Below are 27,828 nucleotides of genomic sequence, written 5' to 3' on the forward strand. Positions count from 1 at the left end.
TACAAGACAGTGGTGTCCCTTATCTCCATTATTGTTTATCTTAACTCTGGAATTGTTATTGAATAGAATACGTGGGTCTGATGAACTACAAGGAATTAAGATAGGTACTATGAATATAGAGTGAGAGCATTTGCGGATGACTTGGTTGTAACTTTAACTCAGCCCGGGGAATCAGTTATATGTTTAATGAATATAATTAACCAATATGGTCAAGTATCTGGGTTCAAAGTAAATCTAGGAAAGACAAACTAAAAATGACTACGGAAACAAAAAAAGAATTAGAAAGAGTAACAGGATGTGAGATAGTAAAAAAGGTTAAATATTTAGGAATTTGTATTACAACTTTAAATGGGAAATTATATAACTATGAACTATTAAGGCATAAAATTCGGGGAGAATTGAATAAATGGAAAAAATTACAATTGTCTTTGCTGGGAAGGATAGCAGCAGTTAAAATGAATGTCTTGCCTAAGTTTCTATTTCTTTTTCAAATGATACCAATACTTTAAAAAGACGCAAATTTGGAAGAATGGCAGAAAGGTATTAACAACTTTGTTTGGGCAGGAAAGAAACCGAGTGTAAAACTTAAAATAATGCAAGAGGAGGCTTAAAAATGCCCAATTTAAAATTATACTATGAAGCAGTTTTAGTAACAATTAGCGATTGGATCAACTTAACAGAGGATAGAATATAGAATATTGAGGGTTATGATTTGCTATATGGCTGGCATGCTTAATATATGATAAGAAGGTTGATAAGATCTTTAAAAGTCATATTTTAAGGAATGTCTTATTGCGTGTTTGGAAAAAATATCAATATATGTTACAAAATACCTATGTGGGGAGTGCCTAGACATGCTATAGAGCAGTGATGGTGAACCTTTTTCGCTTCGGGTGCCAAAAGCACATATATGCGCGCTATCACACGAACTCGAGTGCCCACCCACATCACCTGTGTGGACCGTGCATTTTTGCACAAGGCTTCCTCGGCACTCCCTGCTCTGGCTGCTTCCCCTTGGATAACACCCAGTGAGGGGAGGTGTTGCTCTGCCACTAATGGGCAGAGATTGGGGTGGGGTGGGGGGATGCTCAAGTGTGCTCCTGTGTCAAAAAACCTTCCCTTATCATTCTCCTGTGTAAAGATTGGGCCCTTTTTACAATGGCAGGTGTGAGTCCAGTTGCTAAATTCTCCCCTTCTATTAAAGAGGATCCTGGGCACTACAGTCAATAGACAGATGAGGAAGGGAGCTGCTGGCACATGGAAAAAGCGGCAAGAAAAGAAGAAAAACAGCTTTTTTCCCTCAAGGTGGCTGCTCTGTTTCCCCCCCCCCCTTCCCCGTGCTAGCATAGAGGATTCTGCCTGGTCCCTGCAATCCAAAGGGAAATGAGGAAGAGAGCTATCTGCATGAGGGAAAGACAAGCAGCAAGGAAATAAGGAAAAGCAGCTTTTTTTCCACCCAAGGTGGCTGCTCTGTTGCTCTTTTCTCCATTTCAGCACCACTCCATGGAGCCTGCCCCACCCACCATCGGCCAGGTCCTCGCTTCTCCCAAGCATTTCTTTGCCTATTTAATTTTCCCTCTGTAGCATTTTTCCATCATTTCTTGCCGTTTTGGACAGGAAAACAAAGTTTGTGGGACTTAAAAAAAAACCCTTTCAATCTATCAATTCCAACTTTGCGAGATCTCCCCCCCCCCCCAGTTGTAATTGATTGAAGTTTTTTTTTAGTCCCACAAACTTTGTTTCTCTGTACACGATGGCAAGAAACGCGATGGAGCTGGAAATCATGTAGGCAAAGAAATGTTTGGGAGAAGCGAGGACCTGGGTGGGGCAACCTCGATGCCATAGCACTGAAATGGAGAAAAGGGCAACAGAGCAGGCACGTTGAGTGAAAGCAGCCTCTTTTCTTCTTTCCTTGCTGCTTGTCTTTCCCCTCTGCTGGTAGCTCTCCTCATTTCCCTGTGGATTCCAGCGATCTGGCAGGATCCTTTTTAGTAGCAGGGGAGGGAGGGGGGAAAAGAGCAGCCAGCACGAGTGGAAGAAGCCTCTTTTCTTGCCGCTTGTCTTCTCCCCCTCCCCCCTGCTGGCAAGTCTCCTCATTTATCTTGGGATTCCAGCGATCGGGCAGGATCCTTTTTAGTAGCAGGGGAAGGAGGGGGGAAAAGAGCAGCCAGCACGAGTGAAAGAAGCCTCTTTTCTTGCCGCTTGTCTTCTCCCCCTCCCCCCTGCTGGCAACTCTCCTCATTTATCTTGGGATTCCAGCGATCGGGCAGGATCCTTTTTAGTAGCGGGGGGGAGGGGGGAACAGAGCAGCCAGCACGAGTGAAAGAAGCCTCTTTTCTTGCTGCTTATCTTCTCCCCCTCCCCCCCTGCTGGCAACTCTCCTCATTTATCTTGGGATTCCAGCGATCGGGCAGGATCCTTTTTAGTAGCAGGGGGGAGAGGGGAACAGAGCAGCCAGCACGAGTGGAAGAAGCCTCTTTTCTTCTTTCCTTGCCGCTTGTCTTTCCCCTGTGCTGGCAGCTCATTTCCCTTTGGATTCCAGCGATCGGGCAGGATCCTTTTTAGTAGCAGGGGGGAGGGATAAACAGAGCAGCCAGCACGAATGAAAGAAGCCTCTTTTCTTGCCGCTTGTCTTTCCCCCATTCTGGCAGCTCTCTCCTCATTTCTGTTTTGCATTGAGCTGTTTTTTTGCCCTTTGGAGGCTTCAGGGAATCCTCCGGAGATTTAAAAAAAAGCACTATTGAAAATCAGCTGGCCAGCGGGCGCATGCGCACTGGAGCTGACAGGGCAATGCCTCGCATGCCCTCAGAAATGGCACTGCATGACATAGGTTCGCCATCACGGCTATAGAGAATATAAGTATAGAACAAAAACAAGATTTAACAACATATGCAGAATTCCTTAGTATTGATAAGTGTGTGCCGCAGTTGAAATCTCTGAATGTATTAAGAGACAAAAGGATAATCCAAACTTGGTTCCAGTATGGTCAGTTACAGGCTAGATGGAAAAAGGACCAGAAACTCGGTATTATCCAAAGTGAGGATAACTTGATAAAACAAATTAGGGATCAGGGTCCAATGCATATAAAAAGGCTGTATAATGTATTGATAGAAATAGACTCAGAAACAGAATTAGTTAAAGATTGTATGATAAAATAGGCACAAAATTTCGAGGAACCAATAATGATGGAAACATGGGAAGAGATTTGGGTAAGAAATGTAAAATTTGCACAAGCTCAGAACGTGAGAGAGAATTTCTATAAGATGTTGTACAGATGGCATTTAGATGCAAAAAGGCTAGCCTCTGTGTATCCGAACCTACAATCTAAATGTTGGAGATGTGATTGTGTTAATGCCACGTATTACCATATCTGGTGGACTTGTAAAAAAGTTAAAGCATTTTGGATAAAAATATGGTAGGTTATTCAAAATATGTTGAAAAAGAGGATAAAGTTTACACCCCAGTTGTTCTTGTTAGGTATAGTTTCAGACTGTACTGTTATAGAGACTAATCTGATTTTGAACCTAACGACTGCAGCAAGACTTGGTGGCGCAATACTGGAAGAAGGGTTGCCTACCATCCAAGAATGGACGTTAAAAGTAGCAAACTTAGCAGAGATGGCCAAAATTTCAGTGTATTTGAAAGATCATTCGGATGAGAAGTACAAGCTGGATTGGACAAGATGGATTGACTATATTCAAAATAAATACCGGACTAAAAAAATTCAGTTAGCGTATGAATGAAGGCATAAAGGACATTACAATTTATTCAAAACTAGTTTAATAAAGGGGGAGTTAAAGCACAAGTATAGTAATAGGTTAAAATTAGTTAGCTTAGCGTATGGTTGTATGTTTATATGTTTATACCCTGTACTTTGCTCTGGGAGGTCTGGGGGAGGTCTGGGAGGTCTGGGGGAGGTCGGGTGGGAAGAGGGAAGGGGTGATAATTGTAAAATTTATTGAAAATTTTAATTAAAAAAGGGCAGATAGATTTGTTAAATGCAATTGGAGTATATCTGGGAGCAGGCTTGCATTCACAGAGATCTGCAGTGAAAATTGTTGAATATTGCAAACAAAATTAAAAGCACTCTTTGCAAGCATTATTAGAAAGAATCTGAAAGTGTGATAATTGATGAAGCCTCAATGCTATCAATGAAAGCAGTTCTGATAGTTTTTATTAAAGTTGAAGATTTAGAATGCCCAGCAACCATTTTCGTTGAGCTGGAGTTGGAGAAACAAGATGCAGAGTCCATATGTTCTGCAGCTATGGGAAGCTTACATAGTTGGGTTTACCACTGCAGAAGAATTTAATAGCATTCTGTTCCAATGGGGCCACCGTTATGTTTGGGAGAAAATCTGGAGTTACCACCAGAATAGCAAGACTTCCCAAACATTGTAATCTGGCACTGCTTGAACCACTGCCTCCAACTTGTGCTAGATGATAACATAAAACAAATCAACCACTTCAAGATATTCCTTGACAAGATACACACCACTTTCCAGAAATCTTACAAGAGCCGGATTGAACTTTTCAAAATCTCTGAACAACTGGGCATTGAAATCATGAAGATTGGCAGAGCTTTGGGACTAAGATGGGCTGCCTGTAGTTTAAAGGCAACCGTAGCTGTGTGGTGTGCTTGTCCAGTGCTACATCAGTTTTTTCTGGGCAATGAAAAATTCCCAGACATGGCTGCCTGTTTTGAAATTTTAAATTTTTTGAATGATTTGGCCCTCCTGATTTCTTTCCAAATAAGATTTCTCTTCTGCCAAATGACCTGCAGGGGAGAAACACAGATATCATCAAGGCCCAAAAATTGGTATTGTGATCAATTAAAGCATTTGAAATGCTTAGATGAGGCAGCCCCCCCCCCCCAAAAAAAGGTTGATGGAATGATAGCTTCAGAAGCCTTCAGAAACATAAAATTAGTTCAAAATCAATAATTAGTTGCCCTTCCTCGTGAAAAACTTTTGGCAAACATCATCACCAATTTGAAGAAAAGGGTGAAGGATTGCGAACATCTAAACCACGGAGCCAATTGCCAGATGCAAACAAATTACAATTTCTCCCATATTTGGAGCAGGATTACTGGAACATTGAAGATGAAGTCGTTCTGAGGGCAGAAGCAGAAGTCTTGATTGAATTTGGTGTAATGTTTAATTATGAGATTGATTTGAATGACTACAGAGATTTTTAGGAAAATGTAAAAGATGAAAAGAAAAAATTCCTGACAGTATCAAAAAAGCTAAAGATATTGTCATGACAATTGCTGTGAGTTCAGCAGAGGCGAAAAGGGGTTTCTTAAAAATGAACCTCATATGTTCAGAACAAAGAACCCACCTGTTCCAAACATTAGCAATCTAATGACAATAATTGATGTTGGCATGGCTGTTAAGAGATGGGACCCAATTCCTACAGTCAAAAAGTGGCTCAGAGCACAGCATCACATGGCTGATGATTCACAAATGAAGAGCAAGAAAAGTGCAATTGAGCAGTCTGGAATCCTAAGAACAATCTGGAAACATCTTCAACTCTAAAACCAATAACACAAGTACGTACTTGAGTGTATCTCTTTCATTTTGTTATTCTTATGTAAGGTGTTGTGCAAACAAAGGCTTCCCTTCTGTGTCTCTTCTTTCTGCAGGCCATTCATTGGAGCAAAGTGGTCATTTGATGGAAAGAATTCCGTGGATGAGAATCCTCAAGGGGAAAACAACTTAAGAAGCTTGGGAAATTTTGAAAAATGAGATAACAAAAGCCCAGTTCAACACAATACCAAATGAAGAAGAAATTTAACAGTTCCCAAAGAAACCAGCATGGCTGCATAAAGAATTCTCTGACAAATTGAAAGACAAAAAAGATAAGTATAAAAAGTGGAAAGCGGGAGACATAACTAAGGCAGAAGATCAGCAAATAGCCTGAGCCTGTAAAGATGAATTGAAGAAAGCTAAGGCTCACAATGAAGAAAGGCTAGAGACAAAAGTAAAAAAATAACAAAAAAGCTTCTTCCAACGTTAAAAACAAGAAAAAGGTTAAGGAAGCTGGGAGAAAATGGCAAGAAGGTAACAAGCAACAGGGAGAAAGCAGAACTATTTCACTCATTTTTTGCATCTGTCTTTACACAAAGGGATAAAACAGTCCAACCTATCAAAAACAGCACCACAAAAATTAGATTAGGAACAGAAGTTGAAATAGGAAAGAAAATGGTAAGTGAGCACGTCTACCCTAGACGAGTTCAAATCACCAGGACTGGATGGATTACACCCCAGGATTCTGAAGGAACTGGCAGACGAGATCTCAGAACCACTGAAATATATCCTGGAGCAACAGGGAATTGTCAGGGGATTGGAAAAGAGCTGATGTGGTTCCCATTTTCAAAAAAGGAAAAAAATAGATCCAGGAAACCACAGACCTTTCAATATGACTTCAATACCAGGAAAGATTCTGGAAAAGATAATCAAGCTATGAATAAGCGAACACCTAGAAGCAAGTAATAGCTAAAAGCCAACATGGGTTTGTCAAAAACAGATCATGCCAGACTAATCTTATTGCATTCTTTGACAGTGACAAAATTAGTGGACCAGAGGAATACTGTTGATATAAATTATTGGACTTCAGTAAGGCATTTGATAAAGTATCTGAATAGCTAGTGATAGAACTTACAAAAGGTACCTGTATAAACAACGTGCACTTCCTACTATCACTATCAGTAAACGATGAAAGAACCTTGAATCTCAAGTGATCAAAGAGAAAGAAGAAAAAACAATGTATGTAAGTGGCAGTGTAACTGCTTTTCCTCCTGTTGTTACAACCCTCTTTAATCCTTGTTTTCTTCTTTATATTCCAAGCTTAAGAAATAAAAAAACCACTTAAATGGTGATCAAAACCAATCTAATCAATCAAATCAAACATTATTAAAAAAGGAGAATTTTAATCCATAGGTATAAGCAAAAGTGAAAAAAGATGAAAGAATTAATCCATTCAGTTTAAAAAATAGGGAGCCTTTGCAAAGTTCCATCCGTAAAAAAAAAAAAAGAAATTAGAAACTGGATAAGACACTAAGTTCAATGCAGATCAATCTCGCTGTCTACAGTCTTTTGTCTTCAATCTTAATTTTTTTTCTTGGGTAGTCTCTTCCTCTAATAAAATTTCCTCACCAATTCGACACACTTTCTCTTTCTGCTTTCTTCCCGTTCCGGAGCTGTCCCAACTTCAGCAGCTTCATTAGCTGCATTTCTGTTGCAAGAAAAAAAGGCTATTCCTGGATCTTTCATGGATTTTGCGATGTCCCTGAGATCAGCAGGAGGTGCCCTTCTCAAACACCATCTCTGCGGGACGGTTTAAGTCCAAATGGAATGTCCAGTGGCAGGAATTTGACTGTCTGTGATCTCGGAACACCAAGATCGCATGTCATGCAGTTACGACATCAGCTCTCTTCCCTTGACTTCATCCCATTCTTAAGAGGTCCATAAAAGGGGCATGCATAAGTGCACCAGTGTGCCTATTGTCTTACTGCCCCATTTAACTCTATTTACTTCCTTTGTTCATATTTATGTCATACCTATACTTGTACATGTTTGACAAACAAACAAACAAACAGTGTTCTAATCAACTCTTGCTTAGGAACAGTATAGTACTATGTTTTTAGTCAATATTGGCAGGATTAACTTGCAACTGCTCTCCAATGCATAAAACAGAAATCTTATATAAATAGGGATGCAGGAAATGGAAGGTTTCTTCATGCAAATCATTTACTATATAACTCCTCCTTTTTTGCCTTATGTTATCAGATTAGATGTAAAAAGCATGCTGTAAATTTCAGCAGCTATATTCTAGTTAGATGAGAACAAAGAGGATGAGAGTTTGTGGCATCTATAGGATGTTAGGTTGCATAATTATACATGGAGCTATTTTTATTAGTTTTGGCAATAATAATTTGATTTGGCTACAAGAAATTGAAAATATGAAAGCAGAGCCCAAAGAATTACTCCAGTTTTCCTCTGAACTGATCATACTGTAAATATTTCCTTATGCAAAGAATTGTTGAGAATCCTAAAGAAGCCCTATATAATATGCAGGATTACATTACAGAAATGTAAATTGAAGTTATTATTGCACAATTCTAATTATGGCAATCAGAAATATTATTATTGCTTTTCTCCTGAAATTGTAATTGTAAACAAGGTGTCCAATTTTTTCACTAGTGTTAATGGGTACTAATAGAGAACAGAATAGAGAACAGAAGAGAAGATGCCCTAAAAATAGTATGACTTCCTCAAAGATCATTGGAAAAACCACCCCTTTGCATGATAATAGCATGCTGACAGCACCATAATGTATCTCTTTTGCAATTCTATATGTATGGTATTTTGTGTATTGCAGAAGTAGACATTTATAGAATTTTTGGCTTCTCCATAATTATCAAATACAATTCTGAGCTTGTTTTTCTAGTGCGATTATTAGTATTCTAACTCAAAGAATGAATCAGGATTTCTCAATAGTTTTATTTTGTTTTTGACTCTCTTACAAGAATTGAAAATATTTTTGTTTGCTTAGTCTGACATGTCATACAGGATAGGAAGGATTCAGGATAGGAAGGAATTTGCTTCAGAAAAGTTATAGTTTGGGCTTTTTTTGGAATGTTTTTCTCACTCTGTCAATCCCAGATAGCTCAGGATTTTAAACTTTAATTTTAATCAAGTTCTCTGTTTTTGTTTTACTTGATGTCTTGTTGGCTGGCTGCTAAAGCAAGGTCATGGCACACACTTGAAAGTAAATCAACTGTAATTGGTGTATTTGTGTCTCTGTCTGTCTGTCTGGCAAGAACAAAGAATGCACATCAACAGGAAATATGCATGTGTAAAGCATGTAGCAATTATGAGTAGTAAGAAAGGATAAAAATAACAAGGATTAGACAACTTGCACACCTCAGCCAGAAGGTAGCAATGGAGATGGTCTGCAGCAAATGAAATGTCTATTAGATAACTCCTGGAGCATTCATTAGCCAAGGCTTAGAAATGGGACAGCTATAGACCAATAGAACAAGTTGTAGAATTATTGCTAAAATGTTGATTAGAGGATATTTCTTCTTATTTCACCTTGTCCCACCTTTAGTGAAAATGTATAAACCTTTCTTAAACCTTTGTTCTTGGTTCTTGGCCTTTTGACCTGGAACCCTTTTCCTGGGAGTACTCCAATAAAAAGCAATCAGAAAACCTGCAGCTCGTGTCTGGCATCCATCATTGGCTTCGGCAGCAGGCCCGAATTGGATTATTGGACAATAATCTGGGGGCTCGTTCCGGGATTCCATGCCTGGATTCAATTGGAAGGCACCAAAGACTACCAGAGGAGGGCCCTTGGATGGATAAGACTTAGTGGCTGAAAGGTGTGTGATTGCTCTGAAATAAAACTCCTATGTGTTTCTGCACTCAGAGCTCATGAGTCTTTTGACAGTGATTGAGTACTTCAAAAAGCAAAGGGTAATGCAGAGATTTTACCATTGATGCAAAGAGTGGGTTGACTGAATGCTATGAGCCACTGTCTGAATGAATGTATAGCCTCGGTAAGATCTTTGGTGACTTCTTAATTGAACTCAGTCTCAAGCCCTGAAGAAAGCGAGGAGCAAGAACTGGTGGAAGAACATGTCCCAAGGGATAAGGGATACCTGGCTGAGATCCTGCCCAAGGTAAAAGGCAAACAAAGGCAAAGACTGGACAGAAGACATCCCAGAGGATAAGGGGTATCCGCCTGAGATCCAACCCTAAGTAAAAGGCAAACAAAGGCAAAGACCGGACAGGAGATGTCCCGGGGGATTAGAGATCTGGCTTTGAAATGGGAAACTGGTAGCAAAAAGGCATCCAGTCCAGGAGCGACAAAGTTGCCAAAAGGGAAGCTGCCCAAAAATTTGTCGATGGGTTGTATTTTGCCTCAATCTGAGATATTAGGATGATTAGATATAAAGGATCAAAGGCAGCCTTTTTCAAATTATTGTATGTCTGTCTGGCCTCAACTTCCCTTAGACAATCTAGGTGATTTTTGGCCATTTTAGGGCCTTCATAATATGGGACTTATTGAGCAACTAAAACAAATATTGCAGAGACAATATTTGAGTTTATTTGTGAAACTTGTTAATAGTCCACTTCTTTTAGAGGAGTGTGGAGGTACAGTAGTGTATATGTCTTTCTATGTTGTGTCATTTCCAAGACTTGGGAGAGGAGTAAGACATTATTATTTTACTTTAAAAAAGGTTTTTTTGGGGGGGAAATGGAGCTCATTGGCTTATGAAAGCTTTCCAAAATGACAATAATGATTGATTTGCCTGGAGAAAGTATGAAAGAAAATAATTGTATGTGGATTTTTATGCAAGCAATATGAATGAAGAATAAAACTGTAAGTATGCTGATGTGTAAATCTTTGTGTGTGTTGACTCCCAATCCCCAGACTGTGAAAGGAGTTAATTATTTTGATTCTCGTTATGCACTGAACTTTCCCTGCCATAGACTTGTATTGCTTACTCCTGATTGGCCAAGATGCAGCAGCCTGTCGGCGGGAGAATCCAGCTACCTAATTGGTTACATGCCTGACAGCTCGACTATAGAAGAGCTGTAGCTGTCTTTTGCTGCTTGTTTGCCATTCCGAGATTTGCCGTACTTATGAGCTGCTTGTCACTGTTAATAAAGGTTGTGTTAGGTTCAACCTGCCTTGCCTCTGTGCCTGTCTGCCTCGTTCTCCCTATGGCGATGAGGATGGGATCAGGGCTGAGGTAAAGGACAAAGCGAAGTCACTGTTAGAGCTGTCTCAAGTTACTCAGCGATAAGACGTCGCTCATCGCTGATTTATTTTCTCTCTGATCCTTCACGCCCATCCTTCTCAGGATGGCTACCCAACCGGCATTCTCGGCATTCAGCCCGGCCACTGAAACATGGGAGGTGCTTCCTTGAGGCAAACGACTTCACTGGTTTGTCTAGTGGCCATAAAAGAGGCTATTTCCTCAGCACCTGTGGCCACGAGATGTTTGGCACAGCCAGGACTTTAGCAACCCCTCAGTTAGTTAGAGAAGGAGATTCTGTGTCGGACTACCATGGCTTCCCTCAGAACGGCGGTTCTACACTGCAATTTCCCTGTGCTGTGCTGTGCCGGACGATGCCCTACTAGAACAGTTGGTCTGTGGTGTGGGAGACGTCAGACTTCAGCAGTGTTTGCTGGCGCGAAAAGAGCTGACACTTCAGGGAGCCGTGGACGAAGCCACGGCATATGACATGTCTGATAAATCTACCGCAGAGATTCAAAAATTTCTGCCTCCAGCCACCCGTGCCGGCAGGGGCCATGCAGTCCACCACGACGAAGTCGATGCAGACGATTTTTCTGACATCAAAGAAGACATCAGCCACCTCAACCTGACAAGCCAGAAAAAATGAACTCAGAGAGACCTTTTGCGTCAGCCGGGTTGCCTCAGTTGCGGTGGGAACCATGCAAGGTCGGTTTGCAGGTTCAAAGCCGCCATCTGTCAATGTTGTGACAGGAAGGGACATTTGGCCAAGGTGTGCAGGGCGGCCATGCCAGTTGCTCTTCAGCCTCCTCAACATGCATTGCCAAGGCAGTCCACAAGACAACCACCTATGCACCGCCAGGAGTGCTTTGACATTGCAGATGACCAGCAGCACTCTGAATGGGTTGTCAGTCACACATCGCTCTCAAAGCCAGACCACAAATTGTATCTGTCCAAATTGAGGGAAAATCTTGTCAAATGGAGGTGGACACTGGCTCCTCTAAATCCCTCGTTTCTTGGGCCACCATCAAGCGAATAGTGCCGAGCCTTGCTAAGACTATCCTCCAACAGTGCCCGATTCGCCTCAGGAAATATCAGGGGCAACTAATTCCTATTATGGGCTGTGGCGCATTACAAGTCGCCACCCACAACTTCCAAGGGCCTCTTCCCCTCGTCATAGTCAATGGCCAACTGCCCAGCCTCCTAGGGCTGGACTGTTCTCCATGCTGGGCTCAACGTTTCCGGCATTCACTCTGTGGTTCCTGACCCCTTTGCCATGCTGACCAGCGAGTTTGCAGACGTCTTCGATGACCAGCTCGGTAAATATATGGGGACACCTATTTCTTTTAGCTTGGACCCCCAGGTGGCACCCTTAAGCCTAGGAGAGTGCCATTTGCCCTATGCCCCGAGGTAGACCTAGAATTGGACAAATTAATCACTCAAGGGGTGCTAGAGGCAGTGGACCACTCCCCCTGGGAGACCCCATTGTGATACCCATCAAACAGGATGGGAGCATTAGGATCTGTGGTGACTTTAAATGCACCATCAATAGAGGATTGCAAGCCAATCCTTACCCTGTACCTGTGGTGCAGCACCTGCTCCACATCCTGGGGCGGGGAAATGTGCTTGCCAAGTTAGACTTGGCACAAGCCTATCAGCAGCTCCTGGTGGACGAGGCAACTGCCATGGCCCAGACCATCGTAACCCACCGGGGAGCTTTTAAGTGCAAGAGGCTGCAGTTTGGGGTTAGCATAGCCCCAGGCATTTTTCAGAGCCTAATGGAGCAATTGCTCCAAGGGCTGCCTGGGGTAGTGCCTTATTTGTATGATGTGCTTGTCTCCGCCAAGGATCAAGCCGACCTCATCATCAAACTAAGGGCAGTCCTAAACAGATTCTGCCAGGCGGGGCTAAAACTTAAGCAAGGGAAATGCAAATTAGGAGTTCCCAGCGTAGAATTTTTAGGGTACCTCGTGGATGCCAGAGGCATCCACTCTACCTGTCCAAGATAGAGGAATCAAAAAAGGCACCACGCCCACGTCTAAAGTGGAGCTCCAAGCCTTTATTGGGCTCCATTTTTATGCCATATTTTTGCCGCATAAGGCTTCTTTGGCTGAGCCCCTGCACAGGCTCTTGGACTCTAAGACCCCTTGACATTGGGGTCCTAAGGAAGCCCATGCCTTCAGGGCAGTTAAGGACATCCTCGTGTCCCAGTCACTGCTGGTCTAAGACCCCTTGACATTGGGGTCCTAATGAAGCCCATGCCTTCAGGGCAGTTAAGGACATCCTTGTGTCCCAGTCACTGCTGGTCTAAGACCCCTTGACATTGGGGTCCTAATGAAGCCCATGCCTTCAGGGCAGTTAAGGACATCCTCGTGTCCCAGTCACTGCTGGTCTAAGACCCCTTGACATTGGGGTCCTAAGGAAGCCCATGCCTTCAGGGCAGTTAAGGACATCCTCATGTCCCAGTCACTGCTGGTCTAAGACCCCTTGACATTGGGGTCTTAAGGAAGCCCATGCCTTCAGGGCAGTTAAGGACATCCTCATGTCCCAGTCACTGCTGGTCTAAGACCCCTTGACATTGGGGTCTTAAGGAAGCCCATGCCTTCAGGGCAGTTAAGGACATCCTCATGTCCCAGTACCTGCTGGTCCAATACAGTGACCGCCTCCCTCTGATTTTGGTGTGCAATGCATCACCTTTTGGCATTGGGGCTGTTGTGAGCCATGTCCTCCCTAATGGCTCAGAAGCCCCAATTGCCTATTATTCCTGCAACCTCTCAGCTGTGGAAAGAAAGTGCAGCCAGCTAGACAAGGAGGCTCTAGCTGCTGTAGCAGGGGCCAAGCGTTTTCATGATTATGTATGGTCGGTTATTTCAGTTGTTAACAGACCACAAGCCCCTTTTGGGTCTCTTGGCGGGAGGCCGCCAGACCCCGCAAATTTTATCGCCGAGAATGTCCAGATGGACCATTTTCCTGACAGCATACAATTACCAGCTTGTCTATAGGCCAGGGAAGAATTTGGGGCATGCGGATGCCCTCAGTCGCTGCCCTTTGCCAGTGCCAGTGGAGGACCCTGCTCCCGCTGCCTCAGTCCTCCTCGTAGAGGAATTAGCCATGCCAATATCTGCCTGGGATATTGCCCAGCTATCTGCATCTGACCCTGTCCTCTCCAAAGTGCTGGACTGGGTGCGCAGGGGTTGGCCACAAGGGCCAGTAGGTCAGGAGTTCCAGCTCTTTTAAATATGTCGGCATGAGCTATCCATTCTCAATGGATGCCTGTTGTGGGGAAACTGGGTAGTACATCCCCCCAAGTGTAGGGCGCCAATTTTGAGTTGCCTGCACACTGCTCACCCAGGAATTGTGCGCATGAAAGCACTGGGCAGGAGCTACATGTAGTGGCCCAAAATTGACCAGCAGATAGAAGACTGGGTGGCTGCCTGCCAACAGTGCCAGCAGTCAAGGTCAGCTCCCCCGTCAGTGCCCATCTGAGAGTGGGACATGTCCCGGGCTCCATGGGCACGAATCTATTTGGATTTCGCTGGCCCATTTCTGGGCCAGAATTTTCTAATTGTAGTGGATGCCTACTTGAAGTGGGTGGAGCTGGCATTCATGCCATCCACCACTTCAGAGGCTGTCATTAAGGTACTGGAAAGACTTTTTGCAACCCAGGGGTTGCCTGATGTGGTGGTTTCCATCAATGGGCCCCAGTTTACGTTGGCACCATTCCAAGTGTTCCTAGGCCAGCTAGGCATCCGACATGCGACCACGGCTCTGTTTCACCGGGCAGGCAACAGCCTGGCTGAATGGACCATCCGATCTGCTAAAGAGGCGTTGGGCCACCTGGGGCCAGGTAATTGGCAAAATAAATTGTCCCAATACTTCCTGGCACAACATACAACACCGTACCCGGTCACCAACCAAAGCCCAGCAGAACGGCTAATGGGACGCCAGCTCTGGACAACCCTGAACCGGCTGTACCCCAGCTATGTTTCAGAAAAAAGCCCCAACACTGACAGCACTGCTCGAGCCTTTAACTTGGGAGAACTGGTCTACGCTCAGAACTTTGGAGCTAAACCAGCGTGGCTCCATGGACAAAATAATACAGCTAACTGGACCCTACTCTTATAGGATCCAGCTCGACGATGGGAGGGAGTGGCGCCGATACATTAATCAACTTTGACAAAGATCGATCGGTGCCTCAGACTTCCAACCAGGGTAGGCCCAATCCTACCCTGGCTAACTAACGCCGCCCGAAGCCGTTTCCGCTCCCGTCTTTAATGAATTCTTATCTCCAACCCGACCTGGTAGTCCAATTGGTCAGGCGATGGTCACTCGTCCCGCCGTCTTGGCCGCTCACTCTCCAGCAGTTCCGCAAGAGCAGCCAGCAGAGACTCCTCCTATGGCCACCGCCCCTGAACTAAGACGATCGGGGTGGATCCGACGTCAGCCAGCGTACTTGGCAGACTACACATGTTCCAACTGGGAGGAGAGGGGTGTTATGTACTGAACTTTCCCTGCCATAGACTTGTATTGCCTACTCCTGATTGGCCAAGACGCAGCAGCCTGCCAGCGGGAGAATCCAGCTACCTGATTGGTTATACGCCTGACAGCTCAAGTATAAAAGAGTTGTCAGCTGTCTTTTGCTGCTGTTTGCCAGTCTGAGATTTGCCGTTCTTATGAGCTGTTTGTCACTGTTAATAAAGGTTGTGTTAGCTTCAACCTGCCTTGCCTCAGTCCCTGTGTGCCTCTTTCTCCCTACAGAACAATTCGCTTTCTTACAAAGAAACCCAGTGCTCCTCCAGTTAAACTGGAGGACTCTTAGGCTGGTCTGCAACACCCTACTTACTACTGGAATGGGACACTCCAGGCAAAGAGATCCCAGTAAAGGAGGGAGGCTGAGGAACAACGTAATAAAACAGCAAGAGTCTTGTGACATCCAATCGCATTCAAAACTAAAACCAGAGATGCAGGCTCACTCCGAGGAAATACAGTGGTACGAGGAAGAAATAGATTCTGTCGAGTGCTAGTTTACACACCATTTTCTACTTCTAACTTTTATAACTGGAAGCAACAAAATCCCAGTTATAGGGAAGACCCAGAGAAAATGCACTCTGTTCTTATCTATTATAAGGGCGCATAGCCCCACTTGGTTAGACATTCAGATATTGATATCCTTTAACACCAGAGAAACAGAGATCTGGATGATGATGGGGACAATATGAGGCTACAGAATTCTCAATGTCATATGGAATCCAAAAATGGAGTTCCCTAAATTAAGACTCTTGTAAAAGTATATGAAATAAGGCAAAAGAAAGATGAGAGTCTTTTTCTTGAAAGGGTATACCAGGATTTTAGGTAATACACTGATTTAGATTATGAAGCCTCAGATAATCAGGAAATGATAAACATGATTTTTATAGGAAGTCAGCAGAGGATATTAGAAGAAAGTTACAGAAAGTAGAAGGAGATCTGAGGAAAGATATTTCGGACTTGGTTGAAATTGTTTACTGGAGAGTAAACTCGCTGAAATGTTATATTCCTAGCAGATGCCCTTAGGCAGGAAAAGGTGGAAGGAAGGGGGACAAAGTGGAAGAGGTGGCGAGGAGTGGAGTTTAGGGAATCTGAAAGTAGTATGGGCATGGAAGAGGAAAGGTCCCCTTGGGGGGACGTGTGCTATACGTGGAAAAGAAGGATTTTGGAAGAGTGGATGCCTGGTGACTATAGCCATGCAAGCAGAAAAAGAAGGGTGAAGAGGCTAGGGGCAGGGAGCTTTTGCTCTCCCAACCCACCTCTGTGGAAGTCCAAATTGGGGGATCTAAACATAAGATGTTAACAGATACAGGAAGCAGTAGATCTGTTTTTAACAGACGTGTTGCTCCTCGGACTACCGATGAGATACCTTTTGTTGGGGCTTCAGGAAAGGCTATAATATGCCTGAAACAACAAAAGCCCAAATTACACAGCAGGAGGTGAATATCTAGTGTATGGCATCTGTACATGACAGTAGAGACTGTTAGCCTAAAGAGGGAAGCAATCTATTAAAGCTCTCTGTTAATAAAAAACAACTGGGATTCTTGGGGATGGCTGTTTTTTGTAGAATTTGGATTCTTATTATTTGATTACTGTCAAGCTCCTTTATGAGGCTGTTAAAGAGGGGATGGGAAATATTTGAATAGACTGGAGAATGTCAACAAGCATTCACACAAATAGAGAGTGAACTTATAAGAATACTGGCACTGGGGCTTCCGGACCCCAGTAGACCTTTTACCCTCTTTGTTCATGAGTGGAAAGGCATTGCAGCAGGAGTTCTCACCCAGAAACTAGGCTCATGGCAAAGGCCTGTGGCATATTTTAGTAAGCAAATAGATGGCCTGGATGTCTGAGAGCTGTGGCAGCAACTGCCCTGCTAGTTGAGGAAGCCCAAAAGTTGACACTGGGACAACATCTAATAGTCAAAGTCCCACACAGGGTTCAGAAGATTATTGAAGTGAAGGGAGCATTTTGGATGACTGGGGGCCACCAAGCCAAGTATCAGACTTTCCTGCTTGACTCCCCAGCCATACAATTAAAGGTATACAATACCCTTAACCCAGCTACACTCTTGCACCAAGTGGATACTGAATTGCATCATGATTGCGTACAGGTGGTGGATTCTGTATAGACCAGTTGACCCGATCTTAGTGATCAGCCTCTCCTGTCAGCTGTGTGAATGGCTTACAGGTGGTAGTAGCTTTATGATGGAAGATCTAAGAAAGGCAGGATATGCATTGGCCACACTGTGGGAGGTTATATAAGCCAAATCACTACCAGTAAACACTTCTGCTCAACTGACTGAACTGGTAGGTCTAACTAGAGCTTACAGCTGGCTGTACGACTAACAGTAAATATTTACACAGATAGCAAATATGCTTTTGGAATCTTGCTTGCCTATGGGGCTTTATGGAAGGAAAGAGGATTGTTAAATGCAAAGGGGTCAAGTATGGTCCATAAATTTTAGAATTATTGGAAGCAGTCTGGCAGCCAAAAGAAGTAACAGTCATACATGTCAAGGAACATTCTAAGGAAGACACCCTTTACACAAAAAGGAACCGGGCTGCAGATAGAGCTACTAAGGAAGCTGCCCTATGACAGAAGGACCAGTTTCCCTAATTCTGATGTCTCCATCCATACCCACTCCCCCGCCCTCTTATACACCCTGGTACAGAGCATGGGCCAAGTTTATTGGAGGCATGGAGGGAAATGATGGGTGGTGGAGGGTAGAGAACAAATTTATTCTACCAGATACACTTCTAAGGATACTTTTATAACAAATACATGCTGGAACATATTGGGAGTCAAAAGCAAGTAGATTTTATGACAGCTTGTCTGATTTGTGCCAGGAGTAGTCAACGACAACTACCCAGGGTAATTTGAGAAATATTCACTGAATTACCTAGAAAGCAAGGTTTTAAGTATGTTTTGGGACTAGGATGTACCTTCACAGGATGGCCTGAGGTTTTTGTTTGCAGGACTAATAAAAATCATGAAGTAGTAAACATCCTACTGGAAGAAATTATTCCTAGGTTTGGGCTGCCAAATAGTATATCATTTGATTGTGACCCATATTTCACAGCTAAGTTTGTGTGAACAGTTAAACATCAATTGGAAGCTTTACTCAGCCTACCACTTGACAATTAGTCCTATAGAAAAAGTGTAATGATTTACAAAAACAACAGCTAGCTAACCTATGCCACTCACATTGTTGGGGCTTCACATTGCACTTCAAAAGCAAATGAGCCTCTTTGAGGCCCTTTTTGGACAACCACATCCCTCCTCAAAGGCAGAGGAGAGGTCCATCCCATTGGTGGGTGAACTGACCTTGTAAGACAACTCGCTGGGGTTATGAATTTTCTTTCCTGTTATCTGCAGGACTAGATCATCCAGTGCATCCATTTCAGCCTGTAGACTGGATTCTTGTAAAGACGTGGGCACCAATAACCTCCTTGAATGAGAAGTGGAAGGCACCATTTCAAGTGCTTCAGATCACCCATACAGCATTAAAAGTGAAAGGTCTGGCATCTTGGATACATCACTTCCAGAGGTAAGAAATACCCATGATCTGCCCTTCCTGATTCTTGGACTACACAGCCAGTGACTTTCTCAGTAGAAGAACTAGGATTTAAGTTATTTTTTTGGAATGAAAAGCCTCCGGAACCATAGTTGTGTGAGAGGAGAACTGTGATCTCCCATAGGTGTTTTCTCAATTAGAACGTCCCCAAAAAGTATTTGTAGCTACCCACAGTAGAATTAGGAGTTACCCAATTATTACCACTAGCTGATTGGTGCATCTCTGTGTTTGAAGGCTAAGATGTTAAGACAAAAAGACTGAACAACTGTCGGGATGAGACCATATGATTTGTTATGTGTGTTCTTCACACCCACCTATATTATGCCTTTACCTGAAAGAAATTGGAAACCATAGGAATCTTGAAAAATTCAGAAAGTACCTGAAGAATACCAACCCCTTACTTTGTTCTGTGGGCTCTGCTTTGTATCATATACGAGCAGTGGAGGAAATCCTAGCTAATGAGTGGGCAGTTTTTTTATTGCTGCAGCAGAAGAATAAGAAGCCATTTGGACAACGACAGTTCAGAATTGAATGGCTCTGATATGATATTGGCATCCTAAGGAGAGGTGTGTGCACTACTTGGACAACAATTGAATTTGAATTTATAGACCGCCCACTCTCCCCAAGGGGACTCGGGCGGTGTACAGACAGCAAGCTAAAAACATGTACAAAATAAAGAATCTTAAATACCCTAAAATCAGATTAAATGTTAGGCTGTACAGTAATAAAAATTAAAAAGCAACCTAAAAAGACTACCCCTAAAAATTTAAAATACAGGCTAGAAAGATTAAAACTACGGTTAGGCCAGGACAGCTAAATTGAACAGGTGGGTCTTAAGTTTCTTGCGGAAGGAGCGGAGATCGGTGGTTATTCTGATGTCGGGGGGAAGGTCATTCCAGAGGGTCGGGCCCATCACAGAGAAGGCCCTACTCCTGGGCGTCGCCCACTGGCACTGCCTAGTGGACGGCACCCGGAGGAGTCCCCCTCTGTGAGAGCGAATCAGCCGCAGGGATGTATCGGGTAGGATGCGATCCCGCAGATACCTAGGTCCTGTGCCAAGGAGCGCTTTAAAGATGATAGTCAACAACTTGAACCGCACCCGAAAAGCCACAGGTAGCCAGTGCAGCCTGTGCAGGAGAAGTGTTACATGGGAGTACCTAGTACCTCCCATGATTGCCCATGCGGCTGCATTCTGGACCAGCTGCAGCCTTCGGGTGCATCTCAAGGGAAGCCCCATGTAGAGAGCTTTGTAATAGTCCAGTCGGGACGTCACTAGCGCATGGGTGACTGTGTGAAGAGCGTTCCGGTCCAATAGGGGACGCAATTGGCGCACCAGGCGAACCTCGTGGAACGCCCCCCTTGCCACGGCTTGGTCATCCATTGATAGCCGGGCATCCAGGAGGACGCTCAAATTGCGTGCCCGCTCCACGGGGGCCAGTTGTTCGCCCCCGATGGCCAGTGATGGAACCCACTGGTTGAACCGGGGCGCCGGTAACCACAGCCACTCCGTCTTGGAGGGGTTGAGCTTGAGTCTGTTACTTCCCATCCAGACCCGTACGGCCTCCAGGCACCGGGACATCACTTCGACGGCATCGTTGGGGTTGTTCGGGGTGGAGATGTGGTTCGGGGTGGAGACCTATGAGGTTCCAGCAGGTGCCTGGGGTGGAACCATCTAGGACATTCTGGTTCCGCCTCCCCGCGATGAGGGGTAGCGCCCGGGAAGTCGAGCCGGAGAAGTGAGTGATCTGACCATGACAGGGGTGTAATAGCTGATTCCCCTACTCCCAGATCACTCTTCCACTGGTCAGAGACAAAAATAAGGTCCAGCGTGTGGCCACCCTCGTGTGTGGGGCCCTGAATTACTTGGGTCAGGTCCATGGCTGTCATGGAAGCCATGAACTCCCGAGCCACCTCGGATGATCCCCCTGTTGACGGCAGGTTGAAATCCCCCATAACCAATACCTTGGGGGTCTCAACCGCCATCTCTGCGATCACCTCGAGGAGCTCTGGCAGGCTGCTGATGGAGGAGCCAAGTATACAATCAGCAAGCCCAACTGTTTCCCTGGGCCCCACTTCATGCATAGAGACTCACACCCGGATATCTGTGGCACAGTGAACTCTCTCGGCTCCAGACCTTCCCTTATAATCACCGCTACCCCGCCACCCCTACCAGGGCCCGCGGCTGATGAAATGCATGGTATCCTGGTGGGCACATTTCCACGAGGGGGAGACCCCCCTCGTGGCCCAACCAGGTCTCCGTTATCCCTGCAAGGTCCGGCTCCCCCTCCAAGATCAAATCATTAATGAGGGGGGCCTTATTGACAACGGACCTCACGTTGCATAACATCAGCCTCAGGCCCTGGCTCTGTAGGTCCTGGCCACCTACAGTGCGGGGGTTGGGACAAATGACCGGTCGTGTCCAACGACCACGGTCTCCCAACCGGTTACAGAATCTTCGTCTATCCTCGCACCTACCCCTCCCTACGACCGTTGAGATGAAAAGACCCTCTAATGGAATATCATTATTCCCCTTCCCCTCCCCAGCTCCGCTCACTCCCCTGCCAACCTCACCTGTCCGCCTGGCACCCCTCTCTCGGCCTGACTAACCCCCCCACCCTGGAACCCACTAAAACATGTAAATAACGTTTTGTTAAAAAAAACCCTAAGTTTTCGCTTCCTCCACCTCTCTGGATTAATAAATCCCTCATCAAGGTGGGCCCTCGAAAGGGCGGAGGGCCATACTTGCGAGAGGGGGGACTCCCGCAGTAAAATCAGGTCTGTCCTTAGATATATGGTAGATCATAGTTTCAGCAGGGCCACAGATCAATTATAGGTGCTGTAGATGTTAAGGCATATAATATACTAAGTCCAGTGCGATGTAAAAGGCCAGAGCTTGCGTGCAGATGGTAAGCTGGACCAGCCAGATCTAGAAGGCCACAATCCTAGTTGGGGGGATGGTGGGCTGGTCAAATGGTCTGCAGGTGGTAGCTCGCAGGTGGTCTATAGATGGTAAGCAGGGGGCAGATGTTCAGTAAGACAGTAGGGCAGTAGATGGTAAGCAGGGGGCAGGTGGTCAACAGGCAGCACGCAGGTGGTAAGCAAGGGGCAGATAGTTAGTAGGTGGTCAGCATATGTACACAACAATGCTTTGTACATATTCTGGACAAATCGGAGGAATTCCACAGCTGAACTACACACATCACAAAGATAGCTCCAACCCCTCCCCCAATGGATAAATGGAAAGACTTGTGGCATTGGCTGACAGGATGGTTGTCTGATTTGACTGGTTAAGTACAAAAATGACCCTAGCAGGCATAGTCATTTTTCTCATAATCACCTGTTGTGCATTACAATGCCGTCTGTTTTGCCTTTCTACCTATAAGCAAACCACGGGTTCTCCCAGTATGCAGATATTGATGTTCGGTGAATCTTGGAAAATTAAATAATTTTCAGATTCAAAGGGAGGGAATGATGGGCTGGTTGCTAAAGCAAGGTCATGGCACACACTTGAAAGTGAATCAGGAAGACTGTAATTGGTGTGTGTGTGTGTGTGTCTTTCTGGCAAGAACAAAGAATGCTTATCAACAGGAAATATGCATGTGTAAAGCTTGTAGCAATTCTGGGTAGTTAGAAAGTTGATAAAAGTAACAAGGATTAGACAACTTGCACACCTCAGCCAAAAGTTAGCAATGGAGATGGTCTGCAGCAAATGAAATGTCTATTAGATAAATCATGGAGCCAAGGCTTGAATGGGACAGCTATAGACCAATAGAACAAATTGTAGAAATTGCTAAAATGTTTATTAGAGAATATTTCTTCTTATTTCACCTTGTCCCACCTTCTCCTTTAGTGAAAACGTATAAAACTTTCTTAATCCTTTGTTCTTGGTTTTTGGCTTTTTGATCAAGGAACCCTTTTCCACGGAGTACTCCAATAAAAAGCAATTAGAAAACCTGCACCTTGTGTCTGGCGTCCATCGTTGGCTTTGGCACCAGGTTCAGACCCGAATTGGGGACAACAGTCTTGTATACTAAACTCTTTTTAAAATAGGTTTTTTAAATTCTTTATCTTGTTCAATTTTCCCCAATTTCTACAAATCCTTTAGTTCAAAATTTTCAATACTTATTATTATTTCTTCATTCCCACTTCTTCTATATTTATCCCTAATATTTATATTTTCTCTTTGATCTGCTTTTTTTCCCCTTCCAATATATTAAAATAGAAATGTTGATTATAAAATTGACGCAGGGACATAAAAAAGCCCAAATCTCATTAGGAAAGTTTTTAAAGGAGAGAGAAAGAAATGATATAATTACAGAATTTCTTTTGGGAGAGTCCGAGCTATTTCCAATGCTGCCTTTCTTGGTTTTCAGGGCCAACGAAGTTCCAAAGCGAAGTGTTTCATACACAGGGTCAACTTTATTGCCACAAGCTGAGGGGAGAAAAACAAAACATTGATACATTTGAGAGATAAGGAAGGACAAGTTATTTTCATAAACAGCAACAAATATCATTCACCATGATAATACAATCCAACTGCTACGACAGCATGACAAGGTAGCAACAATGGTGCATTGGAATATCTGCAAGAAAAACACCTGCCTGCAAGCAAGAACTTGTGGAAGCATAAATTAGACAAAGTAATAGAAAGTGGTTGCTCTGAACTTTAGAATTCAACCAGATAAACACCTGCCACATAACTCCATAGATTTTCTTAATTGTCAATAAGAAAGACAAAAAAAGTCTGGCTAGTGGTTTTGGCAGTAGCTGTAGACAGTAGAATAGATACAATTGGAGAAGACAATAAAACACAAAACTGATAAATAGAATGACTGTGGGGGAAAAAAACCAAAGATAGTACCAACAATAATTGGCACATCTCAGTAATATCCCAAATCAACAGGAACACTACTTGAACACCATCAGCTTTGACAAAATCACCATCAATCAATTGCAAAAGACAGTTTTACTTGGAACAGTAAAACATCCTGTGACAATACCTTCAACACCATCAAACATCCACATCGTTCTATCCCAGGTCCTTTGGAAGGACTTGGTAAGTTGGATGAAAATGCCAAATCCTGTGTAAATATCTGCGCAATAAACAGTAGATGTCAGCCGAAGAAGAGGATCTCATGATGTCCCACGCTATGAAACACTTCCAGGAGGCTTGGGAGAGATGACGTTTTTGTGAGAGCAGGTCCAAAGGAGAAGCTGATTCCCCTGATCTAGAGGAGAGACCTGCAGAAGACCTGTCTCGCCCAGGGGGGGTCCTGGGGGCAGACAGTGGAGCTGATCAGGATGGGAAAGCTGATCAGGATGGGAAAGCAGCAGCAGCAGCTGCAAGAACCCTTTCAAGAGAAGAAGGGGCCCCCACAGACACTGGATGGCAAAAGTTCCTCCACTTGGTGTGAAATTTGGAGGTGACCCAAAGGAGCTAGGATTTTTCCTGGTACAGGTCTGGAATTTCATGCAACAGTTTGGAAAGGATCTCCCCACCGAAGAAGCCAAGGTGAGAATTATTACCATGGCATTGGAGAACAAGGCGGCGGCATGGATGGTTGCTCTGCATAATGATGATTCCCCCCTGCTGAGAGACTATAATAGGTTTATGGCCACCCTGAGGAAACGCTTTGATGACCCGCTCACCAAGCAAAAGGCCATAACCAAAATGAAAACCCTTACTCAGGAAAAGAATCCAGTGGCTGAATCCATCCAAGAGTTTCATGAACTATCCGTTTATATGTGGGGTTAGTCAGAAGAAGCTTTAATGGATAGTTTTATGGATGGGCTGAACAAAGATATATACCAGAATTGTGTTCACGGGGAGGGGGGCAGTAACCTGCAACGCTGGTTCGAATTGGTAGCAAATGTGGATATCGATTTAACCAGGGATAAGTACCGTGAAGACAGTGAGAAAGAGAAAAATTCTCCTCCCCCCCCCAAAGGAACTCAGAAAGGAAGAAAATTTTGGTCTACAAGAAAGCCCCGGTCTACCACTTGTTTCCTATGTGGGAAGGAAGGGCACCGGGCAGCGAATTGCCACTCCAAGATTGGCCCAAAGCCCCCTGCCACGAGGGAGAGGAAGCCAAACAAACAACCTGGGAAACGGAAGGACACCGCTATGAAAGGGGTGGAACCAGTTGCAGAATTCCCTCCCATTCTGAGGGAAGAAGAACTCTCCTCCATCAGGGGAAAGTGAAACCGATTCCGATGACGACCGTCTGGTAAGTTCCTGATCGGGCCCCATGACCATCCCAGTAGAACTTAAAGTGCCCTCTACTGGTGCCCAAGCAAAACTACTGGCCCTTTTAGACTCTGGATGCACACGTTGCATTATTAGCCCAGAAGTGGTGGAAAAAGACTTAAGACTTAGAACTTTGAAAGTCCCCATTGCCTTTTGCCAGCTGGATGGATCAGTAGCTGGGGGGGGGGGGTTCCTGCCCATTTTATAACTGAACCAATAGATATGTATAGATGTGGGATCACCAAGAAACTTTAAGTTTCATCGTTGCACCTGGGATGGATTGGCCCCTCATACTGGGCTTACCCTGGTTATGGAGATGGAACCCACACATCAACTGAAGGAAAGGGTGATTGCACATCCAATCTGCTAAACCCTGAGGGGGAAGAGAGGGTCTCCAATATTACCAACACTGAACCTAACCTAGTGGCTGCAGTACAGGAAAAAATTTAGGGGGAGGAGAAAATCCCAAAAGAATATTGGGACCTAAAGGACATTTTCATTGAAAAATCTTCTGATAAATTACTCCCCCCCACCGCCTGACAGATTGTAGCATTGAGATCCTCCCAGGAATAAACTTCCAAAACCCCAGATTTACTTGATGACCCCACGCGAAATGGAGGAATTACTGAAGTTTATTGACAAAAATTTGAAGAGGGGGTTTATAGAACTTGCTAGGCCACATGTGGCCACTCCTGTATTGTTTAGAGAAAATAAAGATGGCTCTTTTCGTCTGTGTGTCAACTACAAAAACCTCTACAGTATTTCCATAGAAAATGTATACCCCCTCCCGCTGATGGACATATTTGCCCAATTGGGTAAAGGGAAGATCTTCACGAAATTGGACCTAAGAGAGGCCTACTACAGAGTCAGAATCAAAGAGGGAGATGAATGGAAAGCTGCTTTCAACTGTCTTTTGGGATGTTTTCAATTCAGGGTACTCCCTTTTGGTCTGCAGGGGGTGGCAGCAGTTTTCATGCAATTAATAAACAAAGTTTTACATGAACACCTGTACAAAGGCATGATGGTCTACCCTGATGACATCCTTACCTACACAGAAACACGTGATGAACATATGACTTTAGTGCGATCAGTACTCAAGAACCTCCTGGCAGCCGAACTTTATGCCAAATTGTCTAAATGTGAATTTCATCAAGAGAAGATAGATTACCTTGGCTACTGCATTTCCCACAATGGCATCAAGATGGACCCGGCGAAAGTCCAGGCTGTCACTGAGTGGGCACCTCCTTGCACCCACAAACAATTACAAAGTTTTTTGGGATTTGCGATTTTTTATTGTCAATTTATTCCCTCATTCGCCAGCATTGCTCTGCCCATTACAAATCTAAAATCAAAATGGGAGGCCAAACCCAGACCAGGTAAGCCTTTGACTTGGACTATGGAGTGTCAAGCTGCTTTCGAAAAATTAGAGTCTTTGCAGCTGAACCTGTTTTGAATCACCCGAATATGGAGGTACCATTTATCGTTCAAGCTGATGCCAGTGATGTGGCAGTGGGTGCTGTATTACTTCAAACTAACGCTGATGGAAAATTGCAGCCATGCGGTTATACCTCACATAAGCTTAGAGAGACAGAGAGGAGATGGGCTATATGGAAAAAGGAAGCTTTTGCTATCAGATGGGCCTTGATGACCTGGCAACATTTCATAGAATGGGCAAAACAACCTATCAGCATTCCAAGTATCATGCAGAATTAAATCAGAGTCCAAGGGAAAACTTTCCTTAAAGTTCTTATTTAATAAGTCAGACATCTTAGCACATCAGTGGAATCCCAATTCTGAAGAGCTTCCTGGGATTCCACCTACTTGAAAGTTCATGATCTTATGCCCACACCCATAAATCCATCACATGGCCCAATCTTCTTCCACGCTGGCATCTCCATCCTGCTGGTTCCAGTCAGATGTCAAGGTGTGGAGACAAAAGATGACGGCTTCTAGAAAAGAATGACAACACATTCCACTATTCTACTCCTTTCTATTCCCCCCTCCCAACTACTACACTAATGAAACAGCATAATGAAATAATAGAAAGTGTGGCAGGCCAAAGATCCTAAAATAAACATAACTACAGGCCTGACAGGCAGTGTCTCCTCAGAAGAAAAATGTTTCCTGTAAAGAGAACAGCATAAAATTTAACATAACACAATTAACCACCTCTTCTCCAGGGGGACCCCTTGACCCAGGGGGACCCTTTGACTTATCGGGAAACTTCTCATGGAATTGTTCTACTAACTTACCCACCTTTAGGTTCCCACTGTTCACCCAAGTAGCTTCAGATAAAGGGTAACCCTTCCAGTGCACTTACTGTAAGCGACCCCTTATAGCCTGGTGTCTACAATTTTTTCCACCTCAGATTGTGTTTCCCCTTCTATCACTACAGGAGGAGAAAAAGCTTGGGTGGATGCTCTTATGCTAGACCCAATTACTGGCTTCAACAAGCTACAATCAAATTCTGAGTCAATTTTCCCTAGGCCTCTGGGTAGACTGAGTCGAACTGTAACTGGGTTAACTATCTTCACTATTTGGAATGGACCTAGAAATTTCGGATCAAATTCCTTGCTAGGCATTCTTAATCTCAGGTATTTGGTAGATATAAAAACTTTGTCCCCCACATGAAAGGGGGTTTGGAGCGAGCAATGTTTATCAGCTTGCTTCTTGTAAAGCAAGAAGCCGCATCTGCTAGAGCCTTCTTTGTAT

The 27,828-nt window shown here is 44.2% G+C and overlaps 1 protein-coding gene across 1 annotated transcript in view; it reads right to left on the minus strand.

The window, feature by feature from the left end:
* The window catches only part of STAC (SH3 and cysteine rich domain), a 195,318-nt gene that overhangs the window by 56,350 nt on the left and 111,140 nt on the right, over nucleotides 1-27,828 (minus strand). Inside the window, exon 5 of the mRNA XM_081933459.1 lies at nucleotides 23,186-23,301. Within this exon, the coding sequence (XP_081789585.1) occupies nucleotides 23,186-23,301 (116 nt within the window). The remainder of the gene's footprint in view (nucleotides 1-23,185; nucleotides 23,302-27,828) is intronic.

Source organism: Natrix helvetica (genome assembly GCF_964273705.1).
Source record: "Natrix helvetica genome assembly, chromosome: Z".
NCBI lineage: Eukaryota > Metazoa > Chordata > Lepidosauria > Squamata > Natricidae > Natrix > Natrix helvetica.